The sequence below is a fragment of the Puntigrus tetrazona genome, chromosome 13, assembly GCF_018831695.1.
Source record: "Puntigrus tetrazona isolate hp1 chromosome 13, ASM1883169v1, whole genome shotgun sequence".
NCBI lineage: Eukaryota > Metazoa > Chordata > Actinopteri > Cypriniformes > Cyprinidae > Puntigrus > Puntigrus tetrazona.
In genome coordinates this window covers 7,296,923-7,316,275 of record NC_056711.1, presented here as the reverse complement: position 1 = coordinate 7,316,275, position 19,353 = coordinate 7,296,923, and the positions used below count along the sequence as shown (strand labels likewise).

The 19,353-nt window shown below is 36.7% G+C and overlaps 2 protein-coding genes across 4 annotated transcripts in view; both read left to right on the top strand.

Annotated features, from left to right (window-relative positions):
- gfra1a (gdnf family receptor alpha 1a) overlaps positions 1-15,095 on the top strand; it is a 60,830-nt gene extending 45,735 nt beyond the window's left edge. For all 3 annotated transcript variants that reach the window (XM_043256320.1, XM_043256318.1, XM_043256319.1), the window contains 6 exons: positions 2,037-2,388; positions 4,340-4,449; positions 5,544-5,678; positions 9,140-9,345; positions 12,130-12,174; positions 12,912-15,095. In XM_043256320.1, coding sequence (XP_043112255.1) covers positions 2,037-2,388; positions 4,340-4,449; positions 5,544-5,678; positions 9,140-9,345; positions 12,130-12,174; positions 12,912-13,055 — 992 coding nt within the window. In that variant the 3' untranslated portion in view covers positions 13,056-15,095. The remainder of the gene's footprint in view (positions 1-2,036; positions 2,389-4,339; positions 4,450-5,543; positions 5,679-9,139; positions 9,346-12,129; positions 12,175-12,911) is intronic.
- A 582-nt stretch (positions 15,096-15,677) lies between these two features.
- On the top strand, positions 15,678-16,693 carry apcs (amyloid P component, serum). Its single transcript, XM_043254667.1, has 2 exons — positions 15,678-15,818; positions 15,973-16,693. Exons 1-2 carry the CDS (start codon positions 15,761-15,763, stop codon positions 16,641-16,643), a joined length of 729 nt encoding a protein of 242 aa, XP_043110602.1. The 5' UTR covers positions 15,678-15,760; the 3' UTR covers positions 16,644-16,693.
- The last annotated feature ends 2,660 nt before the right edge of the window (positions 16,694-19,353 follow it).

Below are 19,353 nucleotides of genomic sequence, written 5' to 3'. Positions count from 1 at the left end.
GCATTCATTTCATTTGTTAATTTAAAATGTCACTGTCCTCAGACTTTTGAATTTTATTCACAGTCATCACTATGTCCATCACCTTGTTTTAGCATGCATTTTGAAGTATCACATTAGAAATGAGTGATGGAACCACCAAATTTTGAAAGAGGTGTGAAAAAGGGTTAATACAAATTATGGAAAATGGTAAAGCAATAAATTCCTCCATGCACAGCAGACATCCACGAAAGCAATTACCACATGCATTGCGTTTTGTCTGCTTGATTTGAGGCACAAATTATTTATTATATGAAAAGTATTATATTCAGTGAGTTTTCCCATTTTTTTTTTTTTTATATTTAGTGCCACTTTATAGGGAAGCGATGATTTTCTTCTCTTTGATTCGTGAGGTAGAAATGGTGCTTATTTGCAAATGTTTTATGAAACATTATTTAATTTTGGTTTGAAGCCTGGCCACTGAGCACTGCTTTATGGTTTTCTATATATCATAGTGCAACATTATCAGTAATATATCACCAAAAAAATATGAAAAACTATGTACCACAACAAGGATGTTGAAGAGGAAGAATTAAAAAACTTTTAATTGAATTTCAGAAGCAGAAATTGATACTTTTTGTTTAAAATATATAGCATCTTCCTTTGATTTGAGCACTAATACAATGAAAAGTCAATTTTGAATCCATGTTCACTTCAAACCTCCTTTTCATTACATATGACCAGAAGTTATTCATGTCTAATAGGATCAATTATATGTGTATGCAAAATTTTCAAAATTGATTTGAGGTTCGGGTGCGGAATATTAGAATTTTTGACATCAATATTTTAGAATTATTTCACCATTTACATTCATTAGCACTAGAAAACCTACTATCCTTTCTTTCAGACATACTGGCAGTCATTTTAAGGCGGATATATTCAGAAACTGATTAATCTTTCATTTTACCAAGTAGAAAAAAACTGCTGCTTTAAATCTTCCATGTAAATCCGGGGATACACTGTGTGATTTTCATCTGATTCTGAGCTGATTTCTGAATAATACAACCATGTGTTTACTTGCAACTTATATTGTGAGCCGTCAAGTTTTAGCTTGACGATGAAACATATTTAAATCCTGAGTTTTGGCTTAACATTGCAAGCGATTTACACATACAGTGAGAGCTGGTATTAAATAAAAACATCGCTGAAATTGCACAGCGTATGGCCGGCTTAACTGCAGCGAAATGCAACAATCATACAGAGATAGCGAACAGGTGGCTTCCATACACCTTAGTCTAATCCAACACGACTTACTTGACTGAATGCCATCACTTCCTGGCGCTAGAGGCTCTGAGGATCCTCTCAGGCCTCCTTAAAAACAACCATTTTATTAGCACTGTCCTTAAGCACACACGCATAGAATAACACATGCACACGTAAGCTCCACCCTCGCTCTAATACAACCCATGTCTTGTTTTTAATTGGCTCTCATTATAATCCAAACTGCTGCTGTAGCTCAGCAAGTCTCCAGAAATGTTAGTTAATTGTGGAATGTGTTAGAAAGCCAGCAATTACCCGCAGCTGACAGGCGAGAGCAGAGCCGTGCCGGCCGCTTTGATGACTCCCCTGTTCGGCCAAGATGACTGTTTGTTTAGGCTGCAGGGATCCAAAGGGATGAGCACCGTTCCGCTTAGCATAAAAAAACAACCTAAAACTAAAAAAAAACAGGTTCCTTATAAACAGTCTCTGTGTTTTGGAAGACCTGCAGAAACGGGGATGATTAATTCACGTGTCCGTCAGTGCCGTAGGGTATTCAAATAAAAGATTTCAGAGCTGTGGATAGTATCAGAGTCTTTTTTCTTCGTCTTTGTTCATTTCTTTTTGGATTTATTTAATATTTATCAACAGTTTTTTACTTTTAAAAGTTGTTTGCACTTCTTCGTGTCAATTTATTCCATTTTTTACGCACACCCTCTCTCCAAAAAATATTTACAGCACACACTCATCTGTTTTCAAATGAGTTATATTGTATTTTATACCGTGCATCTTTGTCTGTGCAGGTGAGCCAGCGCTAGCAAAGGAGAACAACTGTCTGAACGCAGCCAAGGCCTGCAACCTAAACGACACCTGTAAGAAATACCGTTCGGCTTACATAAGCCCCTGCACCAGCCGAGTCTCAACAGCTGAAGTCTGCAACAAACGAAAGTGCCACAAAGCCCTGCGGCAGTTCTTCGACAAGGTGCCCCCCAAGCACAGCTACGGTATGCTCTTCTGCTCCTGTCCTCTAGGAGATCAGCTGGCCTGTTCCGAGCGCAGACGCCAGACCATCGTTCCAGCCTGCTCATACGAGGACAAGGAGAAGCCCAACTGCCTGGCACTGCAAGCGTCCTGCAAGACCAACTACATCTGCAGGTCTGATTTACAGATGGCAACTCAAAATATTACTCTTGTGAGCAGATTCTTAATATTGTTGAGGTAATGAAGTTAAATGAATAAATCAATACCATTTTACAATACATTTATGTTGGTTAATGTTAGTTAACAATATGAACTAACAATGAAAAAAATACCTCTAAGGCATTTAGGTTACAATTTATTTTAAGGTGTGCTTGCTGTTACAGTGTGATTATACATTTAAATAATGCATGATATGAATTAACTACATGTACATGCTATATGGTTAGGGTTAGGATTAGGGTCACTTGCATTATGCATAATGTTATTTTAACATATAAATACATATAAAGTGTAACGAGGACACCTTTAAAAAAAAAAGTCATATCAGAATTTATTAATCTTATAATGGTAATTTCAACATTTACTAATGCATTATTAAAATCAATAGTTGTATCTGTTAACACTATTTATTGGAACTGAGCTAAAATCAAATAATAGTGAACAGTTATATTTTTTATGAACTAATTTGAACAAATATTAATAAATGAAATTGCTCATTGTCGATGAATTAACTAACTTTAACTATTAAGACCCTATTGTATAATAATAGTAATAAATTAGTGAACTGACCCTAAATAATAACAATTGACCATCCATAATTAATATATTTTTATAGATTTTGTTCATATATTTGGATTCAAAATTCACTTAAATTATTCTAAGATAAAAAAAAAAAAAAAAAAAAAAAAAAAAATATATATATATATATATATATATATATATATATATATATATATATATATATATATATATATATATAAATAACATGCTATAGTAGTAATTCTATAAATTACATTTTACAATATTATTTACAATTTACAATATAATTAATATAATTTCTAATCTTCTAATACTAAATGCATTCAAAATATAATAAAATAAAATATAACATAACCATTTCGCTAGCAGTCTCAAACTGTAAATAAACACAAAGTTAAGAACCTTCTCTTTCTGCTTCTTACACACACTTACATGCAAATGCATCCGCACTTCACGCCAAAACTTGTCTTGTGTGCATTAACACGTAATGAGCTATTTAGAGGTGTTAAGAAATGCCTCACTGAATCTGAGAAGCAAGATCACAACATGCCATCTGCAGTAACACATATTCACCAACAGAGACAGACATAGCCATGAGCCGCTAAACTGCATCTACTGGGAAATAAAGCATTCATTAAAGAAAACACATCGCAAAGACGATCGTGGTGATTATTGAAGTCTAGCAATAAAAACTGCAGCCTTAAATCTGGTTTGTGCGAGAAGGAGGCAACCCCAGAGTCCGCTAAATGGCTTGTTAAGGATTCATTAGCACAACGTGGATGTAGTTTTGCCAAGTAAACGTCTTTAGGCACAGAGAGTGCGACAGCTAATGACCCCGCTCAATCAGAGGAGCCGCCGCTCGGCATTCTGGGGGCACACTCAGACACTCATACAAATAAATGAAATATACTTGCACTTGCGCTCCAGGTCTGTACAGTTCACATGCTCCATTCCGGTCATTTCTTCCTCATTATATGTCTTTCTTGCTGCATCCATCTGCTCTCATACCCATGATTATTTTGAAGCCAGGTGTAGCCCCTGGCTGTAGCAAGGTATTCGGTGGAGTTGTGCAGAGATCCCTCACTAGTCTCACACCATGTTGTCTAAGGAGACATTTATTTACACATTTCTTGTCCGTTCTTAACACTTCCGCAGACTGCTGCTGAGAGTCTTCTAACACTTTTACCAGCCAAGAACTGTGCGTCTAGTATGCTTTTCAAACATATTTGGAAACATATGTTTTCTTTCATTCGTAATGAACCGTATTTAATTATAAAGCGGTGTCATTAGTACTCATTGTACTAGAGTAGATGTCAGGAAGAGGTGAGAATTATGTAATATGAAGTGTGTGCGCGCTGTGTTTTAGGTCTCGTCTGGCTGATTTCTTCACTAACTGTCAACCTGAGCCCCGCTCTCTCTCTGGCTGTCTGAAGGAGAATTATGCTGACTGCTTGCTGTCGTACTCTGGCCTCATTGGTGAGTTTGCCCTGTAACATATATTTATATCAATAACATGGTCAATTTAATATTAGGCTCTTGGGGAATAGTCGCACTGTTAAAAATCAATTTATCACATATAAACCAGTGCTGTCAATAATCGCACGAAAATAAAAGGTTTCCGCTTACACAGTATATGCATGTGTACATTATTATTATGTATATAAAAAGATACACACATACAGTACATATATTGAAAATATTTATAGAAGTATTTCTATATGTATATTCTTTATTTTATATTATACATAAAATTATCTTAAATTTATGCATGCATGGGTTTGTATTTATATATAATAAATATACACAGTATGCACACTGTAAACAACAACGTTTAATTTGGGATGCGATTAATTGGGATTTATCATTTGACAGCACTACTATAAACAAAAATGATTTTTGAATTATGTTAATATAGTACATTTTATATTAATTCTGATTCATGGCGAAAGACACAAACACACACACACACACACACACACACACACACACACACACACATCAACATGTTATATACTAATGTATTAAATAGTACTGAGTGACTTCTACTACTATATATATATATATATATATATATATATATATATATATATATATATATATATATATATATATATATATAGAGAGAGAGAGAAAGAGAAAGCCTTTGTGAACACATGTTTGTTCTCTAGTTATTTCTTTGCATTTTGTTTGTGCTGGATGTCTTCCCAAAGTCGTGTGTGCAGCACACAGAAACAGCAGCTGGACACACGGGAATACAGCAGTGCAGCTATTAATCTGTGATTAGCTCCTGTTGTTGTTCTAGCAGTGGGAGACTGTTTCTCTGTGGGCTAACACTGTCACATCCCCACAGTACAGCTTTTACAAGGAACACTGCACCAAAATGATATTTTTTTAGAAAGCTCAATGTGAACAAGATAACGGCTAACCTGAAGATGTCAAGAGTTTAAGGTTCGAGGATTCTGACGTCTGCACAATCAGGCTTTTAAAAAACGTACATATTTAATCAAATTGTAATTAAATATGAAACCGATGCTTTAATTTTTAAAATGCGACATGTCCGTGTTTTTCAGGCACGGTGATGACCCCGAATTATCTGCGTTCACCCAAGATCAGTGTGTCTCCGTTCTGCGACTGCAGCAGCAGCGGCAACAGCAAAGAGGAATGCGACAGATTCACAGAGTTCTTCACTGACAACGCCTGCCTCCGTGAGTTACTCGTCCGGTCTGCTGATTTAGTAGTTCGTGTAGTTTGTACTTTGCGTTAGAGCTAGGCCAAACGTTATACATTGAATATAATTCAATATAAATTAATCTTGCGCCCGTTTTCCAACTGAAGTTTAAATGACATTTAAACTTTGCTGACTTAATGGTATCATACTTGAGTTACTACATACTTGATACTAATGACAGACTCTTTGGGAAACTTGTGGTAATATAAAAAGATCCTCCTCTAGTAAATGACAAAAATAGATGTAAAGATGTGAACAATCTGTCAGGCGCTCCTCACATAGCTTCTTTCTGTCTTGTGTTCTCTTCCTTTAAACTTTGTGCCTCCATCCGTGCCACTTCCGTCCTAACTGTCCATTTACAGTATCTCATTCTCTCTCTGATCTGGTTTGCTTTGTCCATCTCTTCAGACACCAGCAAGTTGTTTTCTGAGGCTTTTAGCTATCCGCCTGTCAGCCCGTTTTTACCTCTGCCTCTAAAAAGCCTCTTCCATCTTCCTATTATGTACACTTCTTTCTCTTACCCTTCCCCCGTATATCGTTTGCTCGCTACACTTACTTGACTGCACCCTGTGTTTTGTTTTATTCCGATGCACTCACAGAATGGCGTGAAAACGGACTAAGTGGTAATAGCGAGAAGTGAGCTTTCAGGGAGGGCCTGGAAGTCCTAAAAGTGCTACGAAAAATGTGTAGTACTGAAACAGATCCATAAAGGGTCAGTTTAGAACACGGGGTCAGGTGAATGCCACTACTCAAACATCAATACGCAGCACTTGAACAAAGTTTCTTGTGGTCAAATAGTTCAGAGCCTCGGTCAATGGGAATGTACAATTTGGAGAAAGAAATCTTACGATAGGTTTGCTGTGCTTCTTATATATATATTATATAATTATTATATATAATAATATATATATTTTTGCAATTAATTATATATAAATATTAAGTTAGATTTCATAACTAAGCCATAACAAAACAACTAAAGAAATTGAAGTATTCTGCTATTATACACGGTTTTTATGACAATATTATTTACTGTTGTAGTTGTGCAGTTGTTACTACTGAAAGTCTAAACGGAATACAAATCGTTTCGTGTCAAGACCATTTACAGGTAAGTAGTGAAGGCAAAAAAAAATTATGATAAACGTAAGAGAATAGTGACCTGTCAAAATAACCGCAGCAGGAAAAAACAGAGATGGTTTTCATTGTTGAAGAACGAGGGTGGATTCACTGTAGGAAGAGCATATCTGTGAACAGACTGAGCTTAATTTGATTTGTTTCTTTTAGTGCCGAGGGCTTTGAGGGGATGTTGAAGGAGACTCTTCAGGAGGTTAAACTGCTTCTTTACTGTTCTATCTTTCTTTCTCGCTCTCTCTCACTTTCTCTCTATCCCTCTCATTACCTCATTCTCTCGTGTCTCATTATGGGATTTCAGTGTTAAGGCATCCTGACAGTTCTGGGGGTTCGTTCCCAGCGCCGTCAGTATCTGGGTGTTTAGGAGGCTATGACGAAGCGCTTTGGCCTCACACCCTACACTTGCCCCTAAGCGTTATGCGTCTGTCTGCCCTTGGAACACGCCGTCCTCAACACAGGCCAGTGTTTCAGCAGAACAGCGAGATTGTTCAAAGGGTATTAAGTTGGATTTTTTTATTTAGTTTAAATACTCAGCTTCACATTAATACCCTTGCTTCCAGAGAATGGTGGCATTACTCAAACTTCTAACTGGAAGACAGCACTGACACAATAAATAAGGATGTATTTAAAAATATAATGGGGTTAAAAAATCTAGGATTCAAATCTAATTTAAAGATGGAAATACATTTTTATTTTAGAAAACAAAGAAATATGAGTAAACAAATAAATTATGCTCTATATACTTAACTTTAGGAAGTGTAGTTTTTTTCCAAGTTAATGGTCTTAAGTTCACCAAGCCTGCATGTAATATTTTGATAAGATGAATTTTCAGCAGCAATTACTCCAGTCTTCAGTGTCACACAATCATTCTGCAACAATGAAAAGGTAATACAAATGGAAACAAATTCGATCATAATAATTATAATAATAATAACAATCCTATTGACCCCAAACTTAATATGAAAACTGTATTCCGTTTTCAAATGTAATGTAACAATGTAAAATGAAAGGGTGCTAAATGTGCACTGCCGGAAAAACAGAAAAGGATGATGGTTTGCAGAAAAAAAAAATCACAAAAAAAAACAGAAAACGGTAGCCTGATATTGCAGTGCATTTTTGTTTCTTTGAAACCTAAAACCTTGTGGATATGAAGGTCTCCAGACATCAGCTGGTGGAGTGTAGAGTGGATTCACAGAACATGACTCATTGAGAGACATGCACATGAGAGGAAACTACACGATTCATCTGCTGAAGAAAATGTGTCAGGGCTCATAGACTCAAAACAACGATCAAAGCGCTCAGAGCCTGCGGGTCTTTTCCAGTATTTCCTAGAGAGATGGAGAGAAAGCTTCTAAAAATAGCAAACAACACATTCATCATGTGTTTGTTCAAATAATTTACATGCGAGTATGATAAAATTAGAAAAGCAGATTTAAGATTTGAAACTAAGCACTTTGAGAGAGGGCGGACGTTTCTGATACTACAGAACAAATGCAAGTGAAAACAACTACACGTACTCTACCAGACTATCTTGGATTTTGTGTGTTCACAGACACAGGCTGTTATTCGGTATTTGTGCCAAACAGTGTGCTGTCTGTATTGTTTCAGTGGAGATGGCAGTGAGAGCAAGAGCCTGTCAGAGGTCTATATAATGAGGCAGTAGATCCTACTTCTAAGAAAAACAAGAGTTTGGGCAAATAGTCTTTCCCAACCTTTCGTATGTTGAGATGCAAATACACATCATTTCCAGTCTATCACACATCCAGTAAACAAACAGCACATTATCTATTTACTATGTTGATAGGTCAGGTTTAATAAGTTAGTGATAAATGTGCAATCGCTCGTCTTATGCAACAGCACGGTACACACTGCTGGTCTTTCTGTTAAAACAATGATTGCAAATCACAGAGAAATAATTTTAAGGAGATTAAGCTGATTAAGCTCTTCATGTACAGCAACCTGAGCTCCTGTAAAAATAGAAACCACCTGTAATTTACAATGTATGAGGCAAGTTTTAAATACATTCAGTTTCATTATCGAGCATTTGTCAGTTCTACACATCGGTTATTTTGAATTGGATGTATTTAGGAAATTCTGAGCCACATGTAATGCATATCCAGTATGCACATAAAATTAAGGAATGATTTACAGTCAAACACGTATCTGAGACGCTAATAAACAGTCATACATCTCTGGTTACTTGCATGTTATGGTAAACATCTATCAACTTTGAGACTAAAGACTTTGAGACAAAACTAGTGTTTCTGTGTGCTGTATCGATTCTTAAATATCTTTGGTCTTTGTATGCAGGTAATGCAATCCAGGCATTTGGAAATGGGACAGATGTGAGTGTTTGGCAGCCAATGCCCCCAGTGCAAACGACCACCACTATGACAACACCATCCCAGAGGAACAGAGATCGAGACAGATCACCCAATGCCATAGAGCCAGGGACACACATCAACCATCTCAACCCGGCTGATAACTCCCTCTACCAGTTCTGCGGAAGCCTCCAGGTCAATGGAACTATTGCAGACATAGATCTTCAAGTTTCATTTATGCATTGTGGGTTGGCTGTATATGTGTGTGCGCCTCGGGGAATGCAGGGTTTTAAAACAGACGAGGTGTTTGTGGTCCTCATATGTTAGGAGTTAATAAATACCCCTGTTGATCTTGAAAACAGTGTTTTAGAAAGGGAATGGTTCAGTCGCATAGGCCTAATTTACATAAGAAAGCTATACTATATTATAGGTGATTGAAGTATTGAAGAAATTGAAGTATCTGTACTATATTATCAAGGTGAGCTGATGTAAGGAATGTAAGGAAACGCTACAGACAATGGGAGAAAGAAATTGCAGTTACTTAACTGTCTACCTATAGGTTAAATTAAGATTTAAAACATTACTAGAAAATATATGATTTTTCACCAAATTAAGTGTTAAAAAATAAATTAATCAGTGCTGTCAAATAATTAATCGCAACTATTTGCATCAATAATAAAAAAAAAAATTACATAATGTACTGCACATTTATTATAAAAATGACCTTATTTAAGACATTCTGAACATCATCTGCCAAGTCAGCAATTCATATAGATTATTTCAAAAGGAGCTTCACAGTATAATGCAAACCTCTTAAAATATGAAATAGATTCAAACTGTGCTGCAAAGCAGCTCGAAAAAAACACAATAGTGTCCTCATTCAGTTCAAGTCAGTTCAATATTCCAGTTTAATACAGTTTATCAATTATGAAATTAGATCAATTCAGCTATAAGCAGCTCTACAGAAGACAATAGAGTGGCCATTCAGGTCAGATCAGCGCTGATTAAATATAGCTTAAAAACAGTGTCGTATGATTCAGCTATAAAGCAGCTCTACAGGAGACAATAGTGTCATTACCCAGCTCAATTCAGTTTTCTTCTCATCCAGTAGTGTCAGCGCAGTCAAACTGGCAATATCACTGAATATTAAGTGTCTTTTAAACACAAACTTAGAAAGACAAAGACAAAACTGCACAAACATCGGAGACATCAAGCTCATATGGGGGTAATTACACATTTAATTAAATAGCATTCCTGTAGTTCAAATAATAGAGCGATTGCCAAGGTTACGGATTCGAATCTCAAGAAGTTGATACTCAAGAAGTACTGATAACATGTATAATTTGAATACGATCCAACTTAAGACCCACAACCTGAGTTAGAGTTGGCCGTATACAGCCTGTCTTTTAATTAGAAACAAGGATAATATATAATCACAGACATTAGGGCACACGCACGCAAATGCTTCCAGACCCAAACGCTCCAACAGAGAAAAGCGCAGCAGCAGGAGAAAGTGGCGTTAATGGGTTTACATGTTTTTGTATTAGCCTCGCTGCTAAAACATAGTCCTCTGAGGGGGAGCAGCTGTCAGTGTGAAAATGAGGAGAAGAACAGAGACAGAGAGTGCAGACTCATGGGATATGTCTGTCAGTCTTTCTTCATCGGTTACAAATGATCACAGCACACGCAGCTGACCTCTAGGAAAACGAGCGAGACGACTCCTGCTTATGAACGTCTCTGTTGCATATCGAACTGTTATTCTCTCTCTTGTTTAGAACCGAGATGTTTACCGGCAGCCATACTGTTTGCATCACCCTTTAGTTATGTGATAGAAAGGGTTTTTGCCTTTTTGAGTAAAACAAAAGAGCCAGATGTGCATTAACACCCTCAAAACAAAGAGACATATGGTAATACCTCATGTAAAAGCATGTCAAAATCCAAGTATATGGCATATTTGCTAAATCATTGAACAATCTGCTTCAACAGTACGAGAGAGATCTCTGGGTTCAGTGCGAACTCATGTTCTAAATATATAATAAAAGTGAGAAACTCTCTGCTTAGTATGCTGTCAAGTGATTCAGTGAGATTAAGGGCCAATTTCATAAGTTTTGTTCTCTTTTTCCATTTCTTTTTCTTTCTTTTGGACTATTAAAGTGCCATATCTTGCACTTTGGGAGCATTTTGCTTCAATGTAATTAAAACAGCACTTGATATGTACAGAGAACAATTATCCAACCTTTTTTTTTTTTTTTTTTTTTTTGCCCGCACATCACGCTTTCTAGACATTTTTTGGTTTATTTCTTCAATTTTAAAAATGTTTTAAGGGTGCTAGGCGCTCTGGGAGAAATTAATCATTGATATTAAACCTCAAATCTGCTTTTCGCCGGTCTGTAGATGCGGTTGTTTATAATGTTTCATGCTGTTCGAGGCACTGCTTTATCATGCTGGGCTCTGGCTTAGATTCAAGTCGGCTAGTTTCAGGAGGATACCGAACCGCCAACACGCAGGAATCCATTCATTATACTGTCACCAGGTCTCCTATATCACCACCGCTTCTCACTTTCTCAGACACACATACCTATACAACAAGTACACACACATAAGGTGGTGAAATCCATACTAACCCGTGCATTACTAGTGGGTTGCATTTAAATCTACCTTCAAACTGAGAATCCTCCAGTAAACCACCTACTATGAATAATATGATTAATATTAATATCTGCTTGCGCATACATTTAATTCTCTGTAGTTATATCGACACTATTTAAAAAAAAACACAATAGATTTTAAGCTTGTCAATATCATTATAAAGCACACTACTAATACAGTGCAATTAACAGACATAAAATCACAGCATTCTGGGTATTTTGTTATTGATTATCCGATGCGCATCCTCCAGCAGCATTGTTGTAAAATGTTGTCTAGTAAGGATTTACTTGGTCTAAGATGTTATTATTTCATTTCTTTTTTCCTTTTTAGGCTCAGAAGCTAAAGACAAACAACACAATACATGTGTTATGTGTGGTAAGTATATTTCTACTCATGCCAGAATTAGCACATCACAACCCATACAAATTTTCGATATGTCAAGTGCTATTGAAAGGATGAATCATAATAAAGGAAGGAGAGACAAAGCAGTAATTATCTCATGTCACATTGGCACCTTTCGGCTGAACTTTGACCTGGCACTAGAGGGCTCTTCCTACCCAGTATGCACATGATCTTTGCGTCGGGCGATGGCAAAATGTGAACATTGCTTATCTTCTGCCTTTTAAAGTTCACTAAATGTCATTGTACATAATAAAAGCAACATTATATGCTAGAATGACATTTAGTGTTGCAGCGGCAGTCCCAAACAGCCCTAAAAACTAGGACCTCTTTTCAGAGAACAATTTCATTGCTGAATCAAAGAGCTTTTCTAATCTCTCAGACATCTGAACCAATGTTAGGTAGTGAACTCAGACGGAATAGCATTTTTATTTTTGAATGAACTGTGAGGGTTTTTTTTTTATCTGTTTGGTTTTTTTTGCAAGGTAAAAGTCCTGTTTTTTTTTTTAATGCACTATGCTGTGCTAAAAGCCTTGAAAAGCCCATCACAAATACACACAGTTCCTTTTAGAAAAGTTCAAGGTAAAACACTATAATGGAAAAATACATTAAAATCAAATATCTGAACTGTCTGCCATATCTAACCACTTTTACGCTGGTAAGACTAAATGCTCATTCTCTTTCTTGCCTTTTCACTGTTGTGTTTCTCCAAGGACCCACAGATCGATGACCCCAGCTCCTCCAACACCATCTCCAGGAATTCGTCCACTCGGCAGGTGTCTCTATCAGGCCTTAGCTCTCTGCTGCTCCTGCTGGCTACCTCCTTGCACTGCATCTCCACCGTAGCGATGTTGTAGCCACCTAAGAACATAAAACACGGACAGTCAGAATTTGTACAAAGTCGATCGCTGTTCCTGGTCAATCTGTCGTACTCAGTACTCTCTCTTTCTCTCTTAGTCCCTCCCATTCCTCTCTCTTGCTGTTCTGTTTTTAAGAGCTTTTGTTGATGTTGTTGATGCAACGAAACAAAGTGGTCTTGGTGTACTCGAGTTTCTGTCTCTCCTTCCTACTGATTTTGCATCGGAAGATGAAACGTGAAAGAAATGCGAGAGAACCCTGGAATCATTGCAGCATTCCCATGTGATGTTGTGCAGTCTACGCACCCGCTGGTGTTTTAAGGGCCAGAAATCATAAGGACTCCTGTCACAGCAGTAGAGATTAATCTTATCTGTGCACTTAACAGTACAGCGTGCACTATCCATTGCTCACTGGCACACAAAAGTAAAACCAAGACAGAACTTAATTTTTGAGATGTGGTCACTGTTTATTTCTGCAAATTGTCTATTTTAACATTATAGTGAAAATTAGAGTGTCACTAATTGTGCTTCGCTGTAGTTTTTCTGTAGCATCACTGGCCCGTCTGTAGGTCAAACATATCAAAAGACATTTAAAAGATGTCTAGTCACAGAAAGCGAAAAGAGGCTTTAGAAGGGAGTTTGCTGGATGACCAGTAGGACAGTGAAATACATGAAGGAGCCTATTTGACAACTTTGCTCTGGTTTGTCATGGCGTGTCTGCGTGTAAATGAGTGTGTGAATGCGTAGCGCCATTTGTGTGTGTTTGTTTGAATGATCAGGGGTTGACTGGATGGATATGTCAGTAGAACTGGGGTCTACAGTTTACCGTAGAAAACATGGACCGAGGCCAGACAGCAGGCAGCTTGACGATGTGTCAGGGTTTTATGTTACAATTGCATACATAAGTATCTGTAAATTGCACATTACCACTCACAATGCTAAACCTTACCGGCATCCACGTATCTATTGAGTATATATTGCCTTTCTGATGTTGCTTTGACAGGGATTTTCATACTTCGGCCCCAACGAAACATGCAAACTAGTCATGTATGTATTATATACTGTAGCCATTTTTTGTACTGTATGTCTATACAAAAGTTACTGAAAGAGTCAGTATTGTGATCCTGCATCACAATTACTTTAAACTAGTGAGATTTCTTAAAAAAAATACCCAGAAGTCTTATATATGTCAGTATGAGGCATGTGCAGTTTAACCACCTCAGCGGTACAAGTTAAAAGAGTCTATGACATGCTGCTTTGGTTTATGTGGCATTTTGAACAAAAAAAATGTATTGTTGTACTCCATGTTATTTACAAGACATTTTAAGTGCTGCATAAAAAAACACTCAAACATATATATATATATATACTTCTACATGAACTATGTTTATAGAGCCTGCTATATTTGAATTGGGAACTGGTTGTACAATGTATTATCATATTGGATAAGGATGTATCCCTTTTCTCAGTAACTATATACACAGTATATATTTTTGTTTAGAGATTACAGTACAAATTGAAGACTTGCATCTGTAATTATCGCTGTCCTGTCCTATATCACAAGGAGATGAAGGAGATGTACAACAGCCATTTATTTACTATACCACTATGTTATTGTTTTATGGTAAGCCAAAAAGAAAGGAAAAAATATCTTATTTTTGTATCTTTTTTGCATTATGAGTTTATTTATTGTAATGTTGTCTTTTCTGCTGGTAAGCAGTACGGGAGGGAAAAAAACAAGCATGAGTGATGGAAATGCAATAAAGGCTATTGGATGCAGTTTGTTATGGATTCTACGCAGGCATTTTGTGGTGGTCTGCTGTATTTGGCTTTGGTTGCAACATTAAGTTGCAGTGAAGATGGGAGCAGGACAGTGAGAATGCCACATTGTGAAAACTATTTCTCTACATCCACATCTTATTGCTCCAGAGAATTTACAAATTAAACACAGGACTCTTCCACGATCTGTCATATTTCTTCTTAGCTTGTGAAAATGTAAAAAGTATTCTATGAAAACGATTAAAAATGTTGACTCATTCACCTTTGTTGTGTCTTGTTTTATTGTGGGGGATATGTAAGAGGAATTTAGCTATTTAAACCTGCAGTTGGTAACTTTTTTGGGTTCAGAATTTAGAAAAAAAAAAAAAAAGCAAGTACACCTACCATACCATTTTTTTTATTTATTTTTTTATCTTTTCCTGAATCACTATGTTATACCTATAATAAAATGTTTATATTCCCGACTATTTACAGTAGGCTGGTTCGAGAAGGTACTGCTTATCATAGACATCAACAGAGAGAAGTAGATCCGGCTACAATGTTCTTCTGCAACACGCACACGGTTCTGTATAGTATTAACCGAGCATCAAAAGTCACGGACTGAAAGGGTTACTCCAAAAGAAATTTAAATGTATATCTTTTAAAGTACCTTTTTTGTATGGAATAAAAACAAAAATAACGACTTCATTGAAAGATTTGGCACCGTACATTTGCTTGGATGTCTCAGCAACAGTTATAGTATACTTTTTCATGTGAGAATAAAAGTCAATCATTATTGCAAGATAAGTTTTGGCTAAATTGTGCAACTCTGCTCCTTATCTACACATGTAGCTGAACTGCTGAATCAGCACTAACATGCATGTGTCCTCACAACAGTGTTGCAGTATAAAAAGAGCAGCGTGAAGCCTCTCAGCCCAGAGAGGACCATGAAGACACTTGCTTCATCCGTTTTCTTTTTTGTCCTTTGCAGTTTGGCACTGTGCCGTAAGTATTAGCAATGTCATATTAACAATAGTTTTTAACATACAGAGGTCACCAAAGATAGGTTAAAAAGCGAATTTCATTAGTTTTTTTTTGTGCTTTCAATAAGCAATACTACTGTATAAGTGTTGAAAGTATCTTGTTATATTAACGACAGAGCTGAAGAAAGACAGAAAATGTTTGAGGGAGAAGGTCATCACATTCCCAGAGCTGTCCACCAGCAACTGGGTGAAGCTCCATCCGAATGAATCTATGGACCTGTCTGCAATCACCGTGTGTTTGAGATTCTACACTGAACTAATGAGCGCCGACCCATGTTTTTTTTCTTTGGCTACACCATCCTATACTAAAGACTTTTCTTTACGTTGGTTAAGTGTAAGCAAAAAGTACGAGATGACTATTCATAGCTCCCAGGTTCAATTCGATGGGTTGGCGTTTAACAATAATCAGTGGATGTCAGTCTGTGCGACCTGGGATGCCAAAAATGGTCTGGCACAGATGTTCGTGAATGAAGTAGCCAGCATTAAGAAGGCAGTGGGTCCTAAAGTGTCTTTTAAAGGAGACCCTGTCATCACACTTGGCCAGTATCAGACTGAATATGATGGAGGGTTCCAACATACCAACATCTTCACAGGCTTCCTGGCAGATGTGCATGTACACGGGCAAACCTTGACCACCCGTCAGATTAAGACCTACATGGAGGCAAAGAGCAAATACAAACTCGGCGATTACATTAACTGGCATAATCTGATGTACACCACTGCTGGGTCTGCACAAGTGGAAGAAAAACATCATGTAACATTCTATACCAAAGAAGAGCAGCAATAGTGCTCTGTTGAGTAATGTCATGAGAAATGAATAAACATATTGACAGTGAACTTTGTGCTGAGTTTTCAATATTGACCAAACAAAACAAGTCCAACTGATTTGAATTGGATTTTGGTGCAGTTTAATGATCAGCTTAAGTAAATCTGACACAGTGATCTAAAGTTTGTATGTATTTATGTAATACCCACATAATGACCAAGGGGCCAGGTAAAAAATATATATATATATATATATATATATATATATATATATATATATATATATATATATATATATATATATATACTATTTTAGAAAGTAATTACATGTTGGTAAAATTAAAAGGAGTAATCGGTTTCTCTTTTCTAGTGTTTTTATCAAGGTTGTTCGTGTACAGACGTGAAACGTGTTTCTGAGTTTTATATAAAGAAACACGAATAGCCTTCTAGCGTTCGACGGAGGTCGCAGCCAATGAGCTTGAGGCTTTTCAATGACATTTACTACAACGAATAAAAAGCAGGGGTGATCCTCACCATGCACAATTTAAACACTTTTATAGAAAATATTATAAGTATTAGTAGATCTTCATCTCGTGATGAATGTACAAATGTACTTTTTAAAACCGCACCTTATTATATATTAGCTACCCACTGTGCTAATTATATTTAAACTTACTTTAAAACACATAGCAGCGTATAGCAGCATGTAAATATTGTTCTATAATTCATTTTAATTGCGCAATATTTGTAACAAACGTTTTGAGAGTTTGAGAATTTGAGAGTCTTTAGTAAGCAGAATGACATTTTCCACTATACTGCACTATAATTGCACATTATTTGCTTAAATAGGATGAATTATAAACTAATGCCTTCCTTGAGATCCTTTTCTCAAAGACATTTCATCCTGAATCTTAAAAGAAATTTCAGCTGATTTTTCTGTTGTATCTAATGATATAAAAAATTAAGATCCTGTAATAACCATCTAACAAATGAATGTGACCCCTCGCAGATGTGCACAAAACGGATAATATTTACAAAGGCTTTGTGTGTGCACAGCTTTAGGGGCTGTAATAAGTATGGAGTAATACTATTACATTAGCATGCAGAGAGCTGGCAGCGTGGCTTATATTGGCTCATGCTGTGTGGTGTCAGGGGCCAGGCTCAGGAGCCCTCGGGCATGTGGGGCCCTAACACACAGCGGTGGGGGAGAACAGCTATCTTTAACACGGCAGCCCCCAACACCGCATCCATAACAGTCCAATAATGAACACCCACCTCATGCAAGTCTGATCAGTGTCTTCAGGCAAAGTTGGTGTCTTGAAATGCGAGGGACAATATGTATGCAGAAGATTGCTGCGTTTCTTTGATATGCGGTGTGTTGTTTGTTTAGAGTGGACTGATATGGTTGAGAGTGTATTTAAGTGCACAGGTCTCAGCAATCCACCAGCAGAGTTTGAAAATATTTTGCTGAAGATCCTAAAAGACTAAAGTGAAACTTTTGATATGTAAACAGTCTATTATATACTAACAGTATATTTTATCTGTCAATCAAAAGCTAGACACCAAGGGCCTTGTTTATAAAATGCATGGTTTCAGCTCTCTACCTTATAAACTTCTAATTGATGTCATTAACATGTAATAAAAACAATGCCAATCATTATCATTTAGAACAACGATTTGCAAAAACAGCTTACACTTTCAAAAACCAGCAATAGTTCAACAAATAAAAATAGTGTATGTCTGCTCAGACCCCATACTGACACTAAGCAACGTTCCAAGTGCATGCAAGCTTAATAAATGATACCCCAGTTCTCCACCTCATTTAAAAGAATAGTTCACCCAAAAAGTTTGTAATCAGGCTGTTTTGGGTCACCATTGACTTCCATAGTAGGAAAACGAATACTCTGTCAATAGTGATCCAAAACAGCCGGTTACAAACTTTCTTTAAAATATCTTCCTTTGTGCTCGGCAGAACAAAGACAATCATACAGGTTTGGATTTACTTGAGGGTGAGTAAATGATGACAGAATATTCATTTTTGGGTGAACTATTCCTTTAAGCACTTTGCTTCCTTCAGAGATACAAAAAGCTTTACCGCTGTTCACATATCTTCTTTATCTTGTCACTTGTGGCCTCTTCATTTCCCCCCCGTCTTCCTATTTTATTTAGCACACATGAAAACCACTTTAAGTTCATAGAGTTCAACTGATGCCCCTTTAAGGCAAGTCATTTCACTCGGGCAGCTATTGCAGTCATGCAAGTTCAGCTCTTGTCTCATTGAATGAGAAATCTTTAAATTCTCCGAAGCTAGTCACCAAGATTACGGTTAAATTAATTATTTGAAATTAAAGAAATCTCACAACGATTGTATCATAAATTTAGCTTCTTATGCTCGAATAGAGTTAAGCTTATTTTGCAGGCTACATCAGCCAGTGAGCATGTGCAGCAGTCCTAAGCTCACATCTCAGGGCACACGAATCACATAACACTGGAACTACGAACAAACTTTTATTAAAAGTCAGGAATACTGCATGTTGCACTTTGTCCCATTCATGAGTAATAGAGTGCAATGAAAGTAAAAATCCCATTCACTTTTTTTCCATAAAGAGATACCTTTGTTTTTATGCCTGATTTTGAAATATGTTTTACTTCAGATCAAAGTTTGTATTGTTGTGGTGTATCTGGTTGGTTTGGTTCATGGCTTGTAACCCTAAATCCCAATGTGAAAAAAA